General features: G+C 42.0%; 1 protein-coding gene across 7 annotated transcripts in view; it reads left to right on the top strand.

Moving 5' to 3' along the window:
• The window catches only part of KANSL1L (KAT8 regulatory NSL complex subunit 1 like), a 94704-nt gene that overhangs the window by 11074 nt on the left and 62177 nt on the right, over positions 1 to 21453 (top strand). For all 7 annotated transcript variants that reach the window (XR_005227425.2, XR_005227424.2, XR_006284710.1 and 4 more), the window contains one exon: positions 19956 to 20097. Coding sequence is in view for 2 of the 7 variants with exons in the window: in XM_037913037.2 (XP_037768965.1) it covers positions 19956 to 20097 (142 nt within the window). In the remaining 5 variants the exon portion in view is untranslated. The remainder of the gene's footprint in view (positions 1 to 19955; positions 20098 to 21453) is intronic.

Below are 21453 nucleotides of genomic sequence, written 5' to 3'. Positions count from 1 at the left end.
TGGGGAGTCAAGACATCCACTTTCTGGAGAATGTTAAGTTTGGGGGGAAAAAATCTTGTTTTTATGATTTCATCAATTCAGTCAGAAGATATCTTCGTAAAGTTGTCTTCCTGAGCCTCTGTACAGATAGCAGTAGTGCTCCTTTTCTTACTGATACCTTTCCCCTGGGGGGAGGGAGGCAGAGCTCAATTAACAACACTGATAACTTTCACTACAGTTAGCTGACATGAATCAGTTTCATGTCGCTCTGCCTTTGGAAGTCTGTGAATAGACAGGTGCCACAAGTACTCCTTTTCTTTTTGTGACTAGACAGAGGCAGGTATTAAAACTATTCTCGGGGAGGAGAAATGGAGGCTGGGTTTAAGATAGCATAGACATTTTGCCACCTTGCAGCATCCAGGGTTATGTCTACATAGCAGCTGGAAGTTTGATTCCCAGCACGGGTAGACATACATGCATTAACTTTGCTCCAACTAGCACCTAAAAGTATCCGTGTTGCTCTCCGTGCTGCTATAACCATGCTATTTGTAGGCACTAGCATGGTCTAGAGATAGCAACTAGGAATCCCATCACCCTCCCCATTCCAGCACCTGAGATTCGGACTGGGCTTTTCATAGGGGGTTGTCCTCGGATTTGGTGGTGGGGTCTCCAGTCCTTTGTAATGGTCTCTGATTAGGAAATTGGTTTACTGATTAGTAAGTGCCCGATAACTCTTTTTCTAAGTCCTAAAGTTAATGTATATTAAAATATTTGTCTCTTGTTCTGACCTTTGAAAACCACAACATTCAGTAAAAACCAGGAAAGTTTCATCTTAAATTGGACTGGATCTCAGTACTTGTTGAAAAGGGCTCTCTGTCCTTTATTATATATTTATTAGCTCCAGTTATGAAAGCCTTAAAAATAGTACAGTAGTTACAGAATAGTGTCTAATATGATATCATGTTACTGTTGCCTTCTGTGAAACTATTTGAGTCTGGAAAGGTGATGGGAGAGAAAAATATACAAAGTGTATTTGAATTTGTTTCTGTCCATTGTGAAAATGGTACGTGCTGTATTAAATACCAAACCAAAATGTAATGAATTGCCAACTAACTTTTCTGTTTGAACACTCTGATCTTTAATATGATTACATTTTATGCTCTCTCTGAATTGTTTTAAATGGAAAAAATAACATCATCAACTCCTCCCAGTGGAGAAGAATCAACAAGCATGTTCTTAGCTGATCTTTTTGAACTTCTGAATAATAGTGCTGCTCTGAGATTCTTATTTCATGATTATTTCACGTGAATTGAATAGGGAAAACTGATGGCAAATTTACTTTCTGATTTCAAAGGGAAGGGAATAATCTAGGATTTGGAGTGAGATTCTGCTTGGTGTTTTTTTTGTTTTTTACTTGCAAAGAATGGGCCAGCTCCTAATCCTGACAGTCCTTCATCTTCCTTATTTCCTCTTTTCTGTCTTCAGTTTGTTCTGCATTCACAGCTACGTGTCGGGCTTGTTTTCAGGGCGGTGTTGGCTCCGATTAACTTCTCTTGAGTTAGCTTAGCTCCAGTAAGAGCAGCACCCACTGCAAAATAACACTGAAGCAGCACAGAGTGATTGTATTAGCAGCACAGAGTAGTTTAGCCCCACTTGATTACTAGCTCCAGCATCAGCAGCATTCAAGATTCAACCCACATCCTGATGAGCAAGCTAGAGTTTAATAATAATGTCTCTCTCTTTTATGTAGCACTTTTCCTCAGTAGATCTCAAAACACTTCACAGTCTCTAATGTATTTATCCTCACAATTTGCCAGTGAAGTAGGCAAGTGCTATAATCCACATTTTACAGGTGGGGGAACTGAGGGGCAGGTAGTCTAAGTGATTTGCACTGGGTCACACCGGAAGTCCGTGGCAAAGCAAGGAATTGAATACTCCTGGGGGTATTCTGTGCCAAAATAATTAAAAATTATTCACACAATATTTTAAAATTCTGCATATTTTATTTGTCAAAATAACACAATATAATCACACAATTTCAATTATTTTGGTAATTTATTTCAAAATACCTGTCAGCAAGTATGTCTGTAACAATACAGACAATAAAAAAAGATTCAGGAAATGTTTTTTGACAAATAGATTCCTTCTTAGGCATATTAATACAGAACTCTGAGTAATTATTCATTTAAACTATAGTACAGAACCATATTTCCTGCACCACTTAGAAGCTGTGCAAAGGCTTGGGGGAGTCATCAGAGGAGCTCAGGGAGAGGGAAGTAATTGCTGGGAAGAAACATGGGTATGAACTTGATGGGTTGTTGGCTGACCCCTGGCCCCTCCCATTCAGTCAGGCACATCTGCTCCTATCCCTGTGTGTCCTTGCACCCCCATGTGTCCTTGCACCCCTGTCCACATGTGTCCCTCCACCCTACTCGGACACTCACTCCCCCTGCCCCCATGTGGCCCTGCACCCCCTTAGCCAGCCCCCTTCCCTCAGCTCCATGTGTCCCTGCCTCAGTCTGTCCTCCACCACCTGCCCTTATAAATCCCTGTCTGACCCCCATATCCCTTGTCTCCTGACCTGGCCCTACAGGTGTGGTGAATAAGGCAGGTTCTTTCTCTTCCCTATCATAGTTGGGATTGGCCAGGAGTGGCTGCCGTGTTCTAGCACCACATGTATTCTGAGGGGGTATGAGAATGTGCACGTTTTTCCCACAGCAGTGAATAACTAAGAGCGCTGATTCCTCCAGACATATCAGGTCCTCATATGGCGCTATGCATCTAGATGGTGCTGTGCTTTTTGATGGATTTCTGTTAAGCTTGCATAGCATTATACAAAGTTGTTGCCATCTGTATGTTAATCTGTTTGTTATGACGTGATGTGCACATTTAATTGTAAGCATCGACCACAATTTTGCTCTTATTACAATGGATAGTTGGCTCTGTTTGAATCAATGCCTTACTTTTTTTAATATTTAGTGAAAGTTGCATGTTGACTTTTCTTTTTATCGGTATATGTACTTGTGTGGCAGGGGAGGGGGTGGCGTAAACTACTACAGGCACAAAGAAGGGGTGTGTGATCAAATAAGATTGAGAACCGCTTGTGACAGGTTCCCCCCGGGGTGCCTCCTGGAACTGGGGTACCACTGAGCCCCCTGACGCACTGGCCTGGGCTCCCTTTTACATTGTGCTGCTGTGACAAGCTGCCAAGCCCTCTCCAGGCTCCAGCCTATACTTTCACCAGCACACATACAGGTAGGGACACGCCCAGCTGCAGTTACATGCATATGCTCTGACCAGTCCCTGCATGGGAAGGCTCCAGCTAGGGCACCTCCCAGTTCCTGAGGCACACGTCCCCTCTGGAGTATAAACTCAAAATTATACCGTTTTACACTGCACAAGGAACTGTACCGCATAAGCTCATAAAATTCATCCTCTCCCTCAATGTGGAGAGGAATATGTAACAGCTTTCTGCCCCGAGTTATGATTCCCATGCACTGGTTTTAGATAAAGCAAAAATAAGTTTATTAACTACAAAGGATAGATTTTAAGTGATTATAAGGGATAGCACACAGATCAAAGTAGATTACCTAGCAAATAAACAAACGCAAACTAAACTTAATACACTACATAGATAGGGTGAGAATCTGCTATTCATATCCAGAGTGATGATACAAACAGGCTGCAGATTCTTAAGGGGAAAGCTACACTTGCTTACAGCTTGGAATCCCCAGGTGTTCCATTCACAGGCTAAAAATCCCTTTTAGCCTGGGTCCAGCACTTCCCCCAGTTCAGACTGTGTTTCCAAGAGTCTCTTTGGGTGGGGAGTCAGTGAAGAACCACAATGATGTTACTCCCCTGCCTTATGTAGCTTTTGCAAATGGCGGGACCCCTTTGTTTCAAAGCTTGGTTCCCATGCCAGTCCATGGAAAAATACTAACATCCCAAGATGAAGTCCAGGTGACCTGGTCACATGTCCCTGTAGTGTCACAGCAGCCATTACTTGGAGGCTGTCTGTAGCATCCTTCCAAAGGCTCCCCAGGTGGGAGATAAGCTTCTCGTAAGGCCTATTGTTCTTTCTAATGCTTCATTAACTTGAATGGGCCATTCCCAGCCAGCCATCTAGACTGAGAGCCTTTTGCCTATTGGGCATTGCTCAGGAATAGCTACATGTGAAATAAATATGTAGTCAATATTCAGAACTTTGGATACAAAAATGATACATGCATACAAATAGGATAATCATATTCATCAAATCATAACCTTTCCAATGACATCTCACATGACTTATCGTGCATAAAATATATCATAACTTTTATAATCATATCATATAATATCACTGTGAAGAATATGGGTGCAGTGTCACACTGCTGTCCTAGATGGATTTATGTTGCTCTGTATCTGGTATTTATTAGCTCTCTAGGAACTGGCTCTTACAGCTTTCCCTGAGTAATGTGACTGCTGTGTATGAGAAAAGCACTGGTTTCCTTACTTGTAATTTTTATTCCTCATAAGAGGGCCTCCATTGATCTGGAAAGATTTTACCTATATGTTAAGGTTCTTGATAAAACTAAGTTTGTAGCTGCTGTGCAACTTAAGTCTATCAATTCTGTAATCTAGAATAGTGGGGTTGTTTTCTGCCAGTAAATGTTGCTTCAACTTTGGTAGTCCTCTACTGAGGTCATAGTGTGGTGTTTCAGCAGAGCAAGTCTGAACTCTGGGGAGGACATAATGGCAAAGAAAGCTTAGCCTGTCTTAGCCACTGTAGTGGAATTAGCATATCTAACGTGAGCAATGTCCATACCAGTCAGGGGCATCACTATGAACATCAAAAAACTACATGAGGAAAATGAGCGAATTTTTGCTTTCACCTCCTCTCTCTCAAGCTGATGTGAAAAGATAAACATTTGTGGATTGTATAGCAAGTCTTCCTGACACCAGAACAATAATCTGTCTCATCAACGGAGCCAGACTTTGGTTTCAGCTCCAGGTTCTTCATGATGATAAAAAGAACTGGAATTACTTCTGTGATTCTGGATCTATCCATCCTCAACCTCTCTGAGTATAAAGCTCATTTCAGAGTGGCAACTTCAACTCTTGCGATCCAAGAAATAGTTCCCAAAAACTTCTTATGCTCCATAGATTTCAAGAAAGACTGGAACATGATGATGATCTATCTATGCCACCAATAGTTCCTAAGCTTTGTAATTGTAAATGACCAGCATCAGTCCCAGGCAATGTCCTTTGGCCCATTTCCTCTCCTCATGTGTTCACATAGGTGCTTGTTATGCTAGTTGCCATCCTGAGACTACCAGTACCTGGATGATCTTTTGGTGAAGACATCATTGTATGAGGTGACAGCTCACCAGATTTACCATTCCAGAAACTGGATGTGAATTCCTAGAAACCATACGAAGAGCTTCCTTATCCCATTTCTGAAGCTCTGTTCAAAACCAATTTGGGATGTGTGGTATTGTCCAGATGTCAAATTTCTAAACTCTTATCAAGAAATTCCCCAACATCCTGCTTACATCAACTCACCAATGCTTTCAGCTGATTGACATGATCATGGCTTTTGAGGAAACAGGCTCCTAGACACTGCGCCAACTCTGCTTGCTTCAGAATTTCATATAATGCACTGGACCTATGCCAGAAACAGTATATAGGCATCCATCTGGCTGTTAGATCAGTTTAGTAGTAGTAGTTACTCATGCCATGTCTACACTACAGTTTATGTTGATAAAACTTATGTCACGCAGGGGTGTGAAAAAAATGGCATAAGTGGTAGTGTGCACAGTGCTATGTTGGTGGGAGGAGCTACTGCTGCTCGTTGGGGGTGGTTTAATTATGTTGACAGGAGAGCTCTCTCCCATCGGCATAGAGTGGCTACCCGAGATCTTATAACAGTGCAGCTGCATCGGTACAGCTGTGCGGCTGTAAGCTCTCTAATGTGGACATAACCTTAATCTTCTGAAAGGGCAAACCTTTGGCAGATGTACGAGCCATCTGCTTAATAGCTAATGCCAGCCTGTCAGGAAGGGGAGCTCCAATGAGACTTTGTGTTTCATGGTAAGTGGTCTCCTTAAGAATCTCCAGCTAATCATCAACCACCTGACATTATAAACAGTAATTGACTTCCTTCTCAAATCCAGAAAAGATTTAATCAGCTGAGTTTACAGAGGCATTTGGAGGACTTGGTGTTCCTTGTACATGAGGAGGAAGACGTAATCCCCAGATTGTCCACAAAAGAGATTCTGGATTCCTCACAAAATGGTTTTCAAAAAAGTCTGGGCTCAAGTTTCTCAGCATTGCAAGTCTTTGCTGTGTGTGCCATGTATCCTTTCTCACCAGTTGTAGCCTGGTGCTTCGTTCACATGCAGTGGTGAGCTGGAGCTGGTTCGCACTGGTTGTTAAATTTTTGAAGCAGTTTTAGAACTGGTTGTTAAAAATTGTTACGGCTCCCCCGGCCTCTCCCCTGCCTTCCTCCCTTTCGCAGAGCCTCAGCGTGCCGCGCCGCCAATGCTCTGGACCACTCCTGGGCAGCTCTGCAGCTCCTGCTGCTTTGAGCGGCATGGTAAGGGGGTGAGTCTCGAGCTCCAGCGGGCCGTGTGGCATCCGTACACGCTGCCCTGAGCAGCATGGTGCTGGGGCTGGGAGGAGGGGTTGGATACGGGGCAGGGAGTGGTTGGAGGAGGCGGAGGTTCTGGGAGGGTGGTCAGGGGTCGGGAAACGGAGCGGGGGGGGTTGGGAGTTCCGGGGGTCTGTCAGGGTGGTGGTGGATGGGGTCAGGGCAGTCAGGGGATAGGGAGCGGGGCAAGTTGGGTAGGGGTAGGGTCTTGGGGGGCAGTTAGGGTGGGGGGTCTTGGGAAGGGGTGGTCAGGGGACAAGGAGCAGCGGGGGGTTGATGGGTTGTGGGTTCTGAGGGGAGCAGTCGAGTTTCAGGAAGTGGGTGGGGGTCGGATAAGAGGTGGGGACAGGCTGTTTTGGGAGGCACAGCCTTCCCTACCAGCCCCCGATACAATTTTGCAATCCTGATGTGGCCCTCGGGCCAAAAAATTGGCCCACCCCGGTCTAGTTTATTATTTTATTAAAAGGGGTTGCACTTGCCTTGCTCGTTATGTTGATATGCGTTTAATAAAGCAATACTTTGTTTCTATTGTAATAAACATGTACAAATGTTTTTTATTTTTTTTATTGTTAAGTATGACTCCCAATGACTCAATGCATTGCCACTTCTTATGGAGAAAGGTTCAAAAAATAAATACTGTGGCACATCCCTTAAATCAGAACTTCTTATAGGGAACCGGTTGTTAAGATTTTGGCAGCTCATCACTGTTCACATGTCTCGTGTGATCGTGATGTGGTTAGGAGGATAATTTTCTCGTTGCATAGAAATATACTACAGAGGAAGTCTGGTGCTGGAGTGGTGTTACGAGGGAAACTAGAAGGAGGTGCAAAGCATCAAAATTCTCTCTTTAGCTGGATTGAATCTGTGACCTTCCAAGGTTACAAGATACTTAACTGAGATTCTCTGAAAGGTTAGGTTTCAGAGTAGCAGCCGTGTTAGTCTGTATTCGCAAAAAGAAAATGCATCCGATGAAGTGAGCTGTAGCTCATGAAAGCATATGCTCAAATAAATTTGTTAGTCTCTAAGGTGCCACAAGTCCTCCTTTTCTTTTTCCGAAAGGATAGCGGCTTATTCCACTAGTGGTACATCTACTTATTGATGGAGAGGCACAAAGCCTTTTCTGATGAAATTTGCTGGGCAGCTACATGAGTGTGTCTATATGCTTGTTCAAGTAACACTACAAAATTCATGTGCTTTCTTTTGTCCGATGCTTCTTTCAGACATAGGGCTAGTCTACACTGGCAGTGCTAAAGTCCTGCTGCGGCAGCGCTTTAATGTGCCTTGTGTGGTTGTGGTGAAAAAAACACACCTCAATGAGGGGCGTAGCTCCCAGCGCTGGGAGCCCGGCTGGGGCACTGTCTATACTGGCGCTTTACAGCGCCGAAACTTGTTGCGCTCAGGGGTGTGTTTTTTCACACCCCTGAGTGAGAAAGTTGCAGCGCAGTAAATTGCCAGTGTAGACAAGCCCTTACAGTCCTTCACCACCTTACAGTGCTCTTACATAATTCTCCCCTCCCTCGCTTCCAGACATGGGCTCTTTTTGAGGTGGGACATTTCTCTTTTCTCCTCTATTGGAAGATATTCTTTACATCTTGCTACTTCCCAGCAATTCCAAGCCTGACTAAGAAGCAGATTTACTGTAATTTTGTCTTCTCTGGATGGGAATCTGCTGCTTTGTCAGGACATACCTTGGTTTATTGCATCTGGCAACTCTTCTGGAATCTGAATGTATGGAGACAGTAATTGATCTTTCTCTTTTGAGTTCTCTGGTTAGAGAGAGAAGAGATGGTAACTCTGCTTTTAAAATATTCCCCACCTAATGTCTCCAGATCCACCTGATGTCTCCAGATTTAATCTAAGTGTTTTTGTTAGCCTTATCGTGGTTTGTTGAGCAACATCAATTGCAACATCAACATCACCAGGCACACTGCTTTAGGGTCTGGGATGATGGGAACATTTTGCCTGCTTTTGAATCTTGGAAAAGGTAGAAAAAGTCAATTTTTGCAGTTTTTTTTTTTTAAATAGGATCAAGGCCTAATTTTTGCAAAATGCAGTAATATATCACACATCTGTGACGAGAATTGGGCTTTATTGCAAAAAGTCTGCTAGGACTGAATGCTGCTCTTATTTTTATTTTTTGGCAATTTTTCTTTTATCTTAAGGGCAAAAATCAACTGTGGTTTTCTGTGTTCAGCATTTAATTCGTCTTTCCTATACAAGTCCTTTGCATAAAGAAAAACCAAGATATGTTTATTCTTGAGTACTCAAATCAATATATATTCATAACTGCTAACATGTTGATTTTTAAAATGTTTATAAATTTATAAAGTCTATTCTCTCTCTTTTACTGGCTGCCCCCCCCGAGTATAGGAGGAGAATTATCTTTAGCACAGAGGAAGAGAAAAGCCAGACTTCTATATGCTTATATTCTACTTTACTATTTGGAATACATTATTCCAGAATATAGTCAACTTTAATTGGTTTGTTTTCTGTAAGACAAGCATAAAACTCTTTAAGGTTTTACACATGTTCATTTTCACTTTGGCAGTTGACCTTTTGCAATAATAACTTGTGCTTTGAGCAAGACTAATGTCTTGTCTTATATGAAAGCAGGGTGCTTGCAACTAAAGATACTGATTCCTAACCTATAATTATATTAATATTTTCACAGCTGCTGGAAGCAGACTGAAAGATTTTAATGTAAGGGAGAAGGTTTGACATGTTGTGGCATGCAAGGATCTCAAACCAAGAATGTCAAAGCCTGTTAGATACATTTTTGAATGCACAATAAATAAAAACTTGGCATTACTGTTATGAAAGTGATGAATTAATATACAATCAGTTAACATAGTGTGGCAGAACAGAAAATGTAATAATTTGCGCATGTGGGAATACATGATAACCTCACAAATCTAATTAAATGGAACATTGAAAACACTTTTATTCCTGAAGTAAATTGCTGATTTATCATTGGCTTTGTATTTTACTAAGCTTTGTAAGTTAGCTATTTTAATTACAGGCTTTTTGTATGGTGTTCCTCATAGTAATTGATCACCTCAGAAACAGTAATTAATTTATCTTTGAAAATTTCCTGTGAGGGAGGAGAGAATTTTCTTGGTTTTATAGATGTTGTTGGCTTCAATGGAAGCTGCACATGGTCAGCACCTTTAAAAATCAGGACAGTCAGGCCCTTTTTCAGGAAAGCAGTTAAGCATGTGCTTAACTTTAGGCATGTGCTAAAATTAAAAATGTGTTACTCCTTTCATGAAATGGGGCCTTATTTAGGCAACTAAATATGGATTTAGGAGTCTAACTTTAGATACCCACTTTTAAATACCTTGGCCTAGATATTTAAAATTATTTCAGTTTAAACAATTTAAAGGTGTTGTTTAGGTAAGGGACGTGTTATAAATAATAAAAGCAACTACATCTATGAGGAAAAGTGAATGAGTTTGCAGGATTTTGTGGCTAATTCTCCCTTCATGCATTCCATAAAGACATAGATTTTACTTCATCTAAATGCTTTACCTAGTATCTGAATTTCTTTTAAACCAGACCATCAGTCTCCAAGTCATCTTCTGGAACCTCATTCTCCCAAGGAAGTAAGTGTGCTCCATACTCTAGGTATTTATTACGGCTTTTAAGTTTTTATTTGGACAGAATGAAGATATTTAGAAAGCCCTCAAAAGTTTCTATAACATTTGGGGATAAGGGTAACCGGATTGCTATTTTCACTTAGTGCCTATTTTAAAATGTATTAGATTATGAAACATGTTATGCTTTAGCTCAGGGGCAGGCAAACTTTTTGGCCTGAGGGCCACATCAGGATTCCAAAATTATATGGAGGACCGGTTAGGGGAGGCTGTGTCTCCCCAAGCAGCCAGGCCGTGTCCCGGCCCCCTCCTCCTATTCAAACACCCCCCCACCCTGCCGCTTCTTGCCCCCTGACGGCTCCCCGGGGACTCCTGCCCCATCCAACCTCCCGTCCCCTGACGGCTCCCTGGGGACTCCTGCCCTATCTACCACGCCCCCCTCATTCCTGACTTGCCCCGTGGGACCCATGCCCCATCCAACCCCCCTGTTCCTTGCCCTCTTTCAAACCCCCCCCCCGCCCCCTTACCATGCCGCCCAGAGCACTGGGTCAGGCCACGGCTCTGCAACTGCACTGCCCAGCTGCCCAGAGCATTGTGCCAGCAGCGCGGGCGCGCTGAGGCTGCGGGGGAGGGGGAACAGCAGGGATGGGGCTGGGGACTAGCCTCCCGGGCCAGGAGCTCAGGAGCTGGGCAGGAGGGTCCCGTGGGTCGGATGTGGCCTGTGGGCCGTAGTTTGCCCACCTCTGCTTTAGCTAGTGTGTCAGTATCTGATGGTCTTAGGGTTGACTTTAGTAGAGCTAATGCAGCAGTGATGGCCTTTCTCTGTAATGTTTCTGTTGTAGATATCTGTAGGGCTGCCATCTTGAGTTTTGTTCTTTACTTTGTCTTGACTTTGCATCTAGACCTCATGCTTATTTTTCAGGGGGAGTTCTGCAATATTTGTATAATTGGAACTCCTCAGCCAACATTCCTGGGTGTTGTACTCTAGTTAGACTATAGGCATATGAAAAGGGCATTTCAAAAGCAGACAGAGATGTTACCGGTAAGTAGGGTTCTCTCAGGGTTCTCTGCATATTCCCACTACCTGCTCACCTTCCCCTCTTCCTCGTAGTTCTAGTCTAAAAGATTCTAAGATTTAGTGGAAGGCACTGAGGTGGTTGATGCTATAAAAGGCCATATGATGCCCAATATCGAACTTCTGGAACTACAGATCTACAGAGAGAGAGATGCATTTTGCATTTCTTTTTAAAAGTGACATGGTTAATGCTTAATTGTATTTCCATGGGTTGCTAATTCCAGAGGAATTAGTGTTCAATCTGACCCCATAAATTGGTCTTTTACCATACAGGGCTCTAATGTTATCAGAGCTGTCTAAACAGAATCCTGGGTTAGAGATGGAAAGGACATATTGGGTCACCTAACCAATTACCATAACAATTCTGGAGTGATCTAGACCATGAATTTTAGCCCAACTGGATGTATTTTTTGTATTGAGCCCTAATTCAGATTACCAAGCATTCAAGACATCTCTAGCCTGGTGATTTAACTGGGACTTGGTCCTGCTTCGAGCAGGGGGTTGGACTAGATGACCTTCTGGGGTCCCTTCCAACCCTGATATTCTATGATTCTATGATTATGTGCATTCAGGAATTCCATAGATGCAAACACTGTTTTGTCCCATACTGTAGATCGTATTTGCTGTTGCAGTTTGTTAGGCTGGAACATGCAACATCTCAGATGAGGAGTCAGATGAGGCTGCTATGCCATTCTCCTTTTAAGCTTTCTCCAAGCATTAAAGGCTCAACACATGTACTTCTGTAGATGAATAAAACTTTTGGTTGCCAGGTTCTCAGGGCAGTCATGCCTGTCTAGAGATCTTCCATTTTTCTTCTGTTTTCACTCTCGGATCTCTTCTGTAGTTTAGTTTGCTTTGTTTGGGGGAATTGCAGTTTACTCCTGTATCTTCTGAACTGATATGTGGGGGTACAGAAATAGAAATCATACTTGATTGTTTTTTTCCCCCCTGTATATCAATATGCCATCAGTTCCCTGAGAAGGAATTTTAATCTCTGCTACAATTAATAATTTCAATATCATATATTTGTTGGCATTTACCCTCCTTAGAACTTGTGGCTAAATTTAAACTTTAAAGTTATTCAAGTTGGAAAAGAAGTTGCGGCGTGTGTGTGTGTTTGAACACATGATTGGATGCAGTTCTGAAAGTACTAACTAGTAACAATACATCTGGGATGGAGGAATCAGGAATAGGTGCTAGAAATTGTTGTGATAAGCAGTTACTGATGTCTGCAGATGATATGGAGAATGGTAACTCATTTGTTCTGAAGCAATGTGCCATGATGCAGAAAAATCGTCAGGTTAAAAAAATAAATCTAGTAAATTCCAGAAAATATTGCTGGAGGCTCCAGAAGAATTAAGTGATTACAGATCTTTGTAGAAATAACAGTATATTTCTGAGTTCCATTGAGGTTTGATTGAATTGATATTCAGTACATCGCTTTGTTTGGTAGTAGTAATCATAAAGCAACAGTATGTTTATCCTGTTTTCTCTGTAGTCATTCTTCTGTGATGATCTGGGTAAAGACCACTATTGAGCTGTCAAAGTAAATGGTGTTTTGTTATGTGGTGGTGATTGCATCTGATATGATATGTTACAGTTTGTTTTCACATTTTTAAACAAGATTTGGCTGCTTGGAATGTATGCAATACATTGAGCACATAAAACAGCAGTCATTTTTTCAATTATGCGGGTATAGATTTAACAGTTAACTGGTCCAGGGGAATTAATGCTTCAGCAGTGACCAATGGTAGTTCATTCTGAAAACAAACATTAGGTAGGCGTGCTAGAAGACTTAGTCCTTGAGAAAGCATTTACAGGTCATTTCATAAATTGGACATGTTTGTTCAGCTGTGGCATGTGTTAGTTTTTGTTAGCAGTGGGCATTTTTATTTCATACCGAAAACCAACTGCTAATTTCATTTAAAATACATTCATTATGCAACATAACTATGCATTAGTGTACACTTTAGTTTATGCTGTCTTCATTTGTCTTCATAAGTAATGTCTGACTTATTAAATATCAATTTTTGGAGGGAAATGAGATTTCACTGATGTACTGTTGAAATATAGCAGGAACCCTGCTTTTACAATAACGACCTGCAATGTAATGCTTATATTCAAGCTGATCATTTTTTGAGTTTAGCTGTATGCTGGGGCCATAATGAAGCTGGCTGTAATGCTGGTGTAACATGCTGCAGGGGACATCGGGACCAATTCAGATAGTTCTGTCAAACATGCAGTTTCAGTCATGGGGGGGTCTGCCTGTGCTAGTTTGATGTTTACTGTTTGTGCTGCAGTGCTAGGTGGTATGAGCTGTTTGAATCTGTGTAGCTAATTAGTCAAGGCCCCTAGGGAACCAGGATGCTTGTCACTTTCCAGAGTTGCTGTCTCTCATGATTTTATCACTACTTGTGATATTTGGCTTATTTTTAAGGGTTCACAAGAATTTCTGATTTTTTTTTTATTTTATTTTTATTTATTTTTACCTTCAAATTTGCAAAGATGTGCTCTCATCCAAAATGGAGATGTTCCTTTATTTTTAATGAGTATGAAGCGTACCTGTTGCTAGGAAAGATGGTGACCCCGTGGTCAGTGTGTGAGGACCAAACAGGGGGTAGGAGAATATGGAGTTGCCAGAAATGAGAGTATGGCGGCAGTAGGGGAAACATGAAACTGAAGTACCAGAGGGTGAAGTTTAAAGGAATGTGAGGAGCAGGAGGCAGACTGAAGCGGGGTGCAAGGGAATGTGGAATAGCAGAGAGAGGAAAAAGTATGAGGGGTAGGAGACTGAAAGAAAAGGAAGAAATAAGAGTCAAGTGCATGGAGAGAGGTGTTGGGGGACCATAGAGGGATGCTCGAGGAAGTTGCTCTTCTGTCCTTCTATATCCACCTCCCTAATTAAAGGATAGCAAGAGTGGGGATAGCTCAGGATAGAATGGAAGCTACCCACATTGTAGGGTGGAGGAGAGGGTAAGCTGAGTCACCTCTGAGTACTGAATAAGGAAGCTGCATTTTTGTATATGTGTTTAAGGTTAATTTTTTCACCTTTAGGGTGATACCATCCACTCCCAGTTTGTGGGAGATCACCTCAGATTCAAAAATTAAGACAGGCAAAAAAATATGATATTTAAGCCAATTTTATGATTTTTGAAGTCTGATCATGATTTTGTACAGTTGAGGTTGCTCTTACTGCTTTCTCATAACACTGGTGTGGGCACATTAAAGCTTGTGCCTCCTTCTGTTTAATAGGAAACTTCCATTAATTGTCCATTAACTCTCTCCCCACTAATGCATGTACTAGTCTGGGCACACTGTTTATCCTCACCAATACCTTCATTCCTGGTGAGGCTCTATTCCCCAAAGTTTTCAGGGCATAAGTGTTTGGGGATGTACATCATCACGTACTGCCCCTTGAAGATGCATGGCTCAGTCTAATGACTTCTCAGCTGTCTCCAAATTTGGACCATCCCTGCAAAACCTGATCCTGTGTTCCTTCTGTGCCCTAAATTCTCCTTGATTTGCTTGTCCATTACTACTGCTTTTCTACCTAAGACCTATTTTTCAAACTGTATTTACAGAAGCAGGAAACCCCTCACAATAAAATATATGTGCATAGCATGAGGCTGCTTTTTACTTCAGTTAGCAGTTCCCCTCTCCATACAGTTAAGTTGCCTTTTTGGTTTCTTGGCACTGCTGAATTATAGACAATGCTGAAACATAATTCCCAGATGACGGATCAACAGTAGCATTTGTAAAATGAATTATTTTTTTTAAGCTTCTTGCTGGCTTCATCTCAATATTTTAAAATATAATTGCAAATAGTTTCCATACTCACATTCAGTTTTTTGTTTTCTTTGTTTTTTCCCTTTGTGGGGGCAGGGATGCAGAGGGTTTGGGAATGGGAGGAAGGATGAACTTACTATTCATGCATTTGTCCTGTCAACAGCTTTTGGACTAAGGTCTGTCCTTCCAGTCAAGGAAGGCTGGGAGTGGCTTGTAGTAGTAATAATACATTTATTTTGGTTTCATTTAGTGCCAGTCTAGGCTTAGGCTGCCTCTACTGGCCTTGGGAATGAATTTCTTCATGGACATGTAATTCACCAGCCTCAAGTTCCTTCTAATTATAGATTTGATTATACTCAAACTTCTTGCATTTGTCTGAGCTTTTTGTGGTTTGGTTTTTCTTCTGTATTTATTTGTTGTTTTCTTCCATGCAAGTCGCACAGGATTGACCTGCTGCAATTTAACCAACACAGTAGGAATTCAAACCAGTATTTCAGATGAAAAACAGCTTCTTTGAAATAGTCCCATCATGTCATGTGGGAAAAATTTAAATGTATTGATTTAAATTTATTTAAATTTAAATAAAATGTAGCCATTAAACAAAATCAGTGTAACTCTATTAGTTACAATTCTCATACTCTAGGGTAAAAGCAGCGATTCCGCTCTAAGTGGTGCGTTGAGATAGATAATAAGACAGAAAATATCATATTGCCTCTATATAAATCCATGGTATGCCCACATCTTGAATACTGCGTGCAGATGTGGTTGCCCCATCTCAGAAAAGTTATATTGCAATTGGAAAAGGTTCAGAAAAGGGCAACAACAATTATTAGGGGTATGAAACGGCTGCCATATGAGGAGAGATTAATAAGCCTGGGACTTTTCAACTTGGAAAAGAGACGACTAAGGGAGGATATGACAGAGGTCTATAAAATCATGATTGGTGTGGAGAAAGTAAATAAGGAAGTGTTATTTACTCCTTCTCATAACACAAGAACTAGGGGCCACCAAATGAAATTAATAGGCAGCAGGTTTAAAACAAACAAAAGGAAATTTTTTTTCACACAACACAGTGCCAACCTGTGGAACTCCTTGGCAGAGGATGTTGTGAAGGCCAAGACTATAACAGGGTTAAAAAAGAATTAGATAAATTCATGGAGGATAGGTCCATCAATGGCTATTAGCCAGGATGGGCAGGGATGATGTCCCTAGCCTGTGTTTGCCAGAAGCTGGGAATGGGCGCCGGGATGGATCACTTGATGATTGCCTGTTCTGTTCATTCCTTCTGTGGCACCTGGCATTTGCCACTGTTGGAAGGCAGGTTGATGGGCTAGATCAGGGGTCTCAAACACACAGGGGTTATTTTCTGTGGCCCCCCAGCGTTTACCTAGAGCGGCTCCGGCCCGGCCCGGCGTGCACTGGGGGCAGGGCAGGCTCCCCGTCTCCCCTGCCCTGCCTCCTGGCTGCTCCGGGAAGCAGCTGGGACCTGGGGTGGGGGGCCACAGGGGTCTGTGTGCTGCTCTGACCGCGCCTCCAGGTACCTCCCCCGAAGCTCCCATTGGCCACGGTTCCCCATTCCCAGCCAATGGGTCCTGCAGAAGGCGGCGCTTGGAGGCGGGCCCAGGGCAACACACAGGTTCCGGCCACTTAACAGAGTGGCGTGGGGGTAGGGCGGGCAGGCAGGCGGGGAGCACCTCCTGCACCCCAACCCCCTGCCTTGAGCCCCCGCCGCACCTCTCCTGCACCCCGACCCCCAGCTGCACCCCACACTCCGACCCCCTGCCCTGACCCCCCTGCTGCACCCTGCACCCCTCCTGCACCCCCTGGGGGCAGGGAGGGGGTGGAGTTGGGGTGGGGATTTCAGGGAAGGGGTGGGAAGAGGTGGGGCAGGGCCTCATGGGTGGGGGTGAGGCGGGGGTGGGGGGGTCCGTGATGCAGCCCTCGGGCCAATGTACTCGTCCTCATGTTGTCCTTGTGGTCATTTGAGTTTGAGACCCCTGGGCTAGATGGACCTTTGGTCTGACCCAGTGTGGCTGTTCTTATGTTGGCTTAATCATTTTAACACATTTTAAAAACATAATTTACTCTCTGTTTCAGCTTTGGTAAGAGTAATATTTCACCTTTCTAGCATACTGAAAAGTGGAGAATCCTGAAAATGTAGCGTTGCTAATGGTCTTGGGTTGTACCGAGGCAAACACACTTGGTTTTACTGTCTGTAAGTATATGAGGATAGGGCCCAATTCTCATCGCCAGCACAGAAACTGAGTAAACAGGCTTTGTAGTGAGGACACATAGAGAAAGTATCTGTGTCCTTTCTTGTCCCTTTTCCAGTGTAGAACCAGAGCATGGGGCTTCCTCCCCTTAATATCTACGATAATCTCCTGGTTTTTTTTAGCAGCTTTGTACTCCTTCTGTGGATCTGTGTAGTTATTGGTCCCACTGGCCCTGCCTTGAGACAGCTTCTTCCTGCTCATGCACATATACAGTCACAGGGCAGAGTTCAGAGGTATGCATAGGAGTGCAGAGTCTCCCTGCATGGTCTTATTTCAGCCCTATAGTTTCACTGTAAGTATCCTCTACTTGCCACTTTATCGGGATGACTTAATTTGTTAGGTGTATACTACAGAATGATCTAGTACTCCATCCTCACGGTTATTTTATCCCATTCACTTCTGTCCTTTATCCACAAAAGGAATAAGTGGATAAATTGTACGTGTTCTACTCATATCCATCATAAGTAGGCTTGGCAGAATTCAATTTATATTTTCTTTTATCATTTCAGTGGATATCAACGTTTATTTTTAAGCATTGTTTCTATTTTTGTCAATTTCAGTTTTCACAGTTGAGCAAAATTATGGGTCTTAAGTGTTTTCCCCCCGCCCCCCCCAAATTTTAACTGTTATGTCAATCCTGATACCCAGTGGCCTACTCTGACCACTGGAAACACTTCCTTACAGGGTGTCCTAAGGGCATATATATTATAGTCTAATTTAAATGAATACAGTGTATGTTTGCAGTTAAACTATTCTAAGGCCAAAGTCGGCTCTCAGATGTGGGCATGCAACTCACATTGAATTTAGAGGGAATGATAAATACATATTTGATGGCAGAATTGGCTGTGAATATAGTTAGTCCAAGATCTGATACTGCAAAATAATAATAATAAAATGCTTTTTTTTTTTTTAATGTAAAGGATAAGGGTACAGATACTCCACTACTGATAATGACCTGTTTCCATCAAATAATGTACTGCATAGTTTAACAAGCTCTTTCTTTATCCATTGTGGTTTGGTATCTGAGCATGGATATCTTTACTGGCATGCTGTCTTCATACCATATAAGTGACATAAGACTAACTCTGGCTCATTCTTCCTCTTTCCAGCTGTGTAGGCACTTTCTCTCGTGTTCTGTGTTGTTGATCTTGGTGAAGAGGATTTTTCCAAGTTCTGTAAACTAAACAGGATTTGAATCAGGCAGCGTCTCACCCTGATAGTACAAACAGGTTACAGATCTTAGGTACACAGGCTGGAATTCTCCTGCAGCCCGGGTCACCTCCCCAGTTCAAAGTCTTTGTCCTCCAGACATGTTTCCAGGTGTTCAGTTGTGGGGGGAGTGAGGCCAAGTGGTGAAGTTACTTCCCCTCTTTTATAGTTTCTTTCAACTTCCCGGAAAGAGCCTTTGCTATGATGTGGGTCAAGCTGCCTCCATTGCCTATGTGCTATCACTGAGAAGTCTCCATATAAAGTTCCTGGGGTAGTCCTGGGGAGTGTGGATTCCCTTAAGTGGGCCATCAGCATATCTGGCTCCTCCATTGTTATACCTAAAAGGCTGGTTGTGGGTATTCCCAACCTCCTGACATATTTCAGTAACACAGACGTAGCAAAACATCATAACTTCACATACAGTGATAACATGTGCAATCCAACAGGATATTAATGTTCAGCAGATCAAGACTTTTAAAATTATACATCACAAGGCATACTTTGTAGAAAACATATCATAATTATATGACAGTGGTGAATGTGGGGGTTCCAGGGTGTTGCTTTGAGGCACAGAGTGCTACAGAAGTTACGTGTTGAAATACTGCTTTTTGTGACACTGTGGCTCAAATACATTTGAATGTTAAAATAACTCTTTGAGGGGTGAATACCATATGTGATCTATTTACTTAATAGGCACGTTGACCAAAATTCATTGACACTAGGGATGAACGTGGCTTAATAAAATCAAGAGGTCTATTTAGAACTCTACTAGTCATTACATAAAATAAACAGATACATATCACATTGTACAAGTAGGTAATTTAACAGTCCAGGAGAGGAATTTTTTAAAACCTAACAGTTGAATCACACAAATCTGTAATTGTGCTCATAAAATTGGTTAAAAAAATAAAATAAACCTAACCTACTGTACAGTTACAGCTTTGAGTAGCATGACATATATAATTGCTAACTGTTGAGTCGTGCCTTATTAGAATAGAATTGTCAGTGAGATGACATCTGTGGAGGCTTGTGGAAGTCCTCAGTATGACTTGACAGAAATAGAAGTGTTTGGGGTTTTGCTAGTAGTTTTATTGGAATTCTTTTAAAATCTGTAACTTACTTTAACTGATCTAGTTCAGTAGTTACACTTGCTTTTGGCTTTGGAATATATCAGAGAAAAACAGCTTTTTATAGGAAGGTTGCAATATCTATTGAATGATGAATATAACATTGGGTGCAAAAAACTTGTACCAGTTCTTAATTAAGGAAATGAGATGTTGATGTTGTAATTGTGTTATCCTAATTAGATGTCCTCTGAAGGCAAGTGAGATGCTTGCAGCAGTTGAAAGTACATTTGTTAAAATGTGCTTGTCTTTATTCTTGGACTAACCAGTATTTCTTCATCTTCACAGCAACTATAGTTCTGAATGGAAGTGGCTTGTAGACCGAGCTAAAGTTGGCTGCCGTTGGACATGGCTTCAAGCCCAGATTTCGGAGTTAGAATACAAAATCCAACAACTAACTGACCTTCACAGGCAGATACGTGCCACCAAGGTATTGTCTGTGTGCTCATAAGTGGGCTTTTCAAATAATCCATGTACAGTGTCTCCAGTAATTTTTCTTTTTTTCTTTTTTAAACAGTTCTGGTATCCAGGCAAAGTATTGCAAAGAATTACAAAGGTTAATGAGAAGATGTCAGAAACAAGAAGCATGGTGATCTAGAGGGCATGAGCACAGGGTTGGGAGTCAGGGACTCCTGAGTTCCAATCCCTGCTCTGTCACTGATTCACTGTGGCTTTAGGGAAGTGACTTTAGTTTCCCGATCTATAAAAAAAAAAAAAAAAACAGTAATTTTTTGTGCCTACTATACAAAAATATTTTGAGGACTAATAAGTTAATGTTTGTACAGTGCTTTGAATATGTCAAATGCTAATTAGAATTACAGTATGATACCAACTGTTTTGTTTGTACAGGTTTAAAATAAAAAGTAAGGAAGTCAAGGTTGCTAAACTCTGATAATATTTCAGGAATGTTATGCTAAATCATGCTATTCTTAGCACTTCAGTTCTGTAGGCCAGCCAACTCATTCCCTGCATAGGAAGCCAAAAACTTGGCAAGTTCCTTCTCACTAATTGTTCCTGTTGTGGTGGTGGTGGTGGTAGAAAGAGTTTCTAGGGCTTGCCTTGCCCCTCTCCATCTGTGGAACTATCAAGGAGGTCCACTCATGGAACTCTTGAAATCCATGTAGTGCCTCTATGGATGTCCTCTGTCTCTGCACTTATTCTTGGGGCACCCCATCAGACCCCACACCTATCAGCATGACTGTGGGGTTTGGGAAGAAATATACAACATGGCAGTGACTAAGAGCCAGTATTCTTAGTCATGTATTTCCTTAGTGGTAGGAGGTACCGTATGTTGCCATGTGTCCCAGCCCCATCCCTTCCCAGAGGATAATGCTGCAGAAGCGACACTTCCTCCCTCACGTCTGGGTCGGTGGTCTCAGATTGGAATTTCTCTTTGCTCCTGCAAGTGAAGGGGATGATTTGGTCCTATATTTTTAGTTACAACATCCGTGTGTGTGTGTATGTGCGTGCGCAGTTTTTCATCCCCTTTTATCAACAGTGTTGTTCAGTATTTGGCTTTATATCACTTAGTGCATGTCAATATCTGTTTGCTTTACCATTTAGATTGTTTATCCTGTTTCAGTTTTTAAAATAATTTGGGACTTGATTTGTATAGTTTGAATATTGTACCAAGGCAGTAGCTATGAAAAGGCATGAAAGTTGATTGACAACCTTTTTCTTTTTGGTCTCCTGGCTGGCAGATAGTACACTTAACACACAAATTCTAATGCTAAATTTTTAATTCTAAATTTTAAGATTTGGGGTTTTTTAAAATATGAAACAAATG

Source organism: Chelonia mydas, chromosome 11 (genome assembly GCF_015237465.2).
Source record: "Chelonia mydas isolate rCheMyd1 chromosome 11, rCheMyd1.pri.v2, whole genome shotgun sequence".
Classification (NCBI taxonomy): Eukaryota; Metazoa; Chordata; order Testudines; family Cheloniidae; genus Chelonia; species Chelonia mydas.
This window is presented reverse-complemented; position numbering and strand designations above follow the sequence as displayed.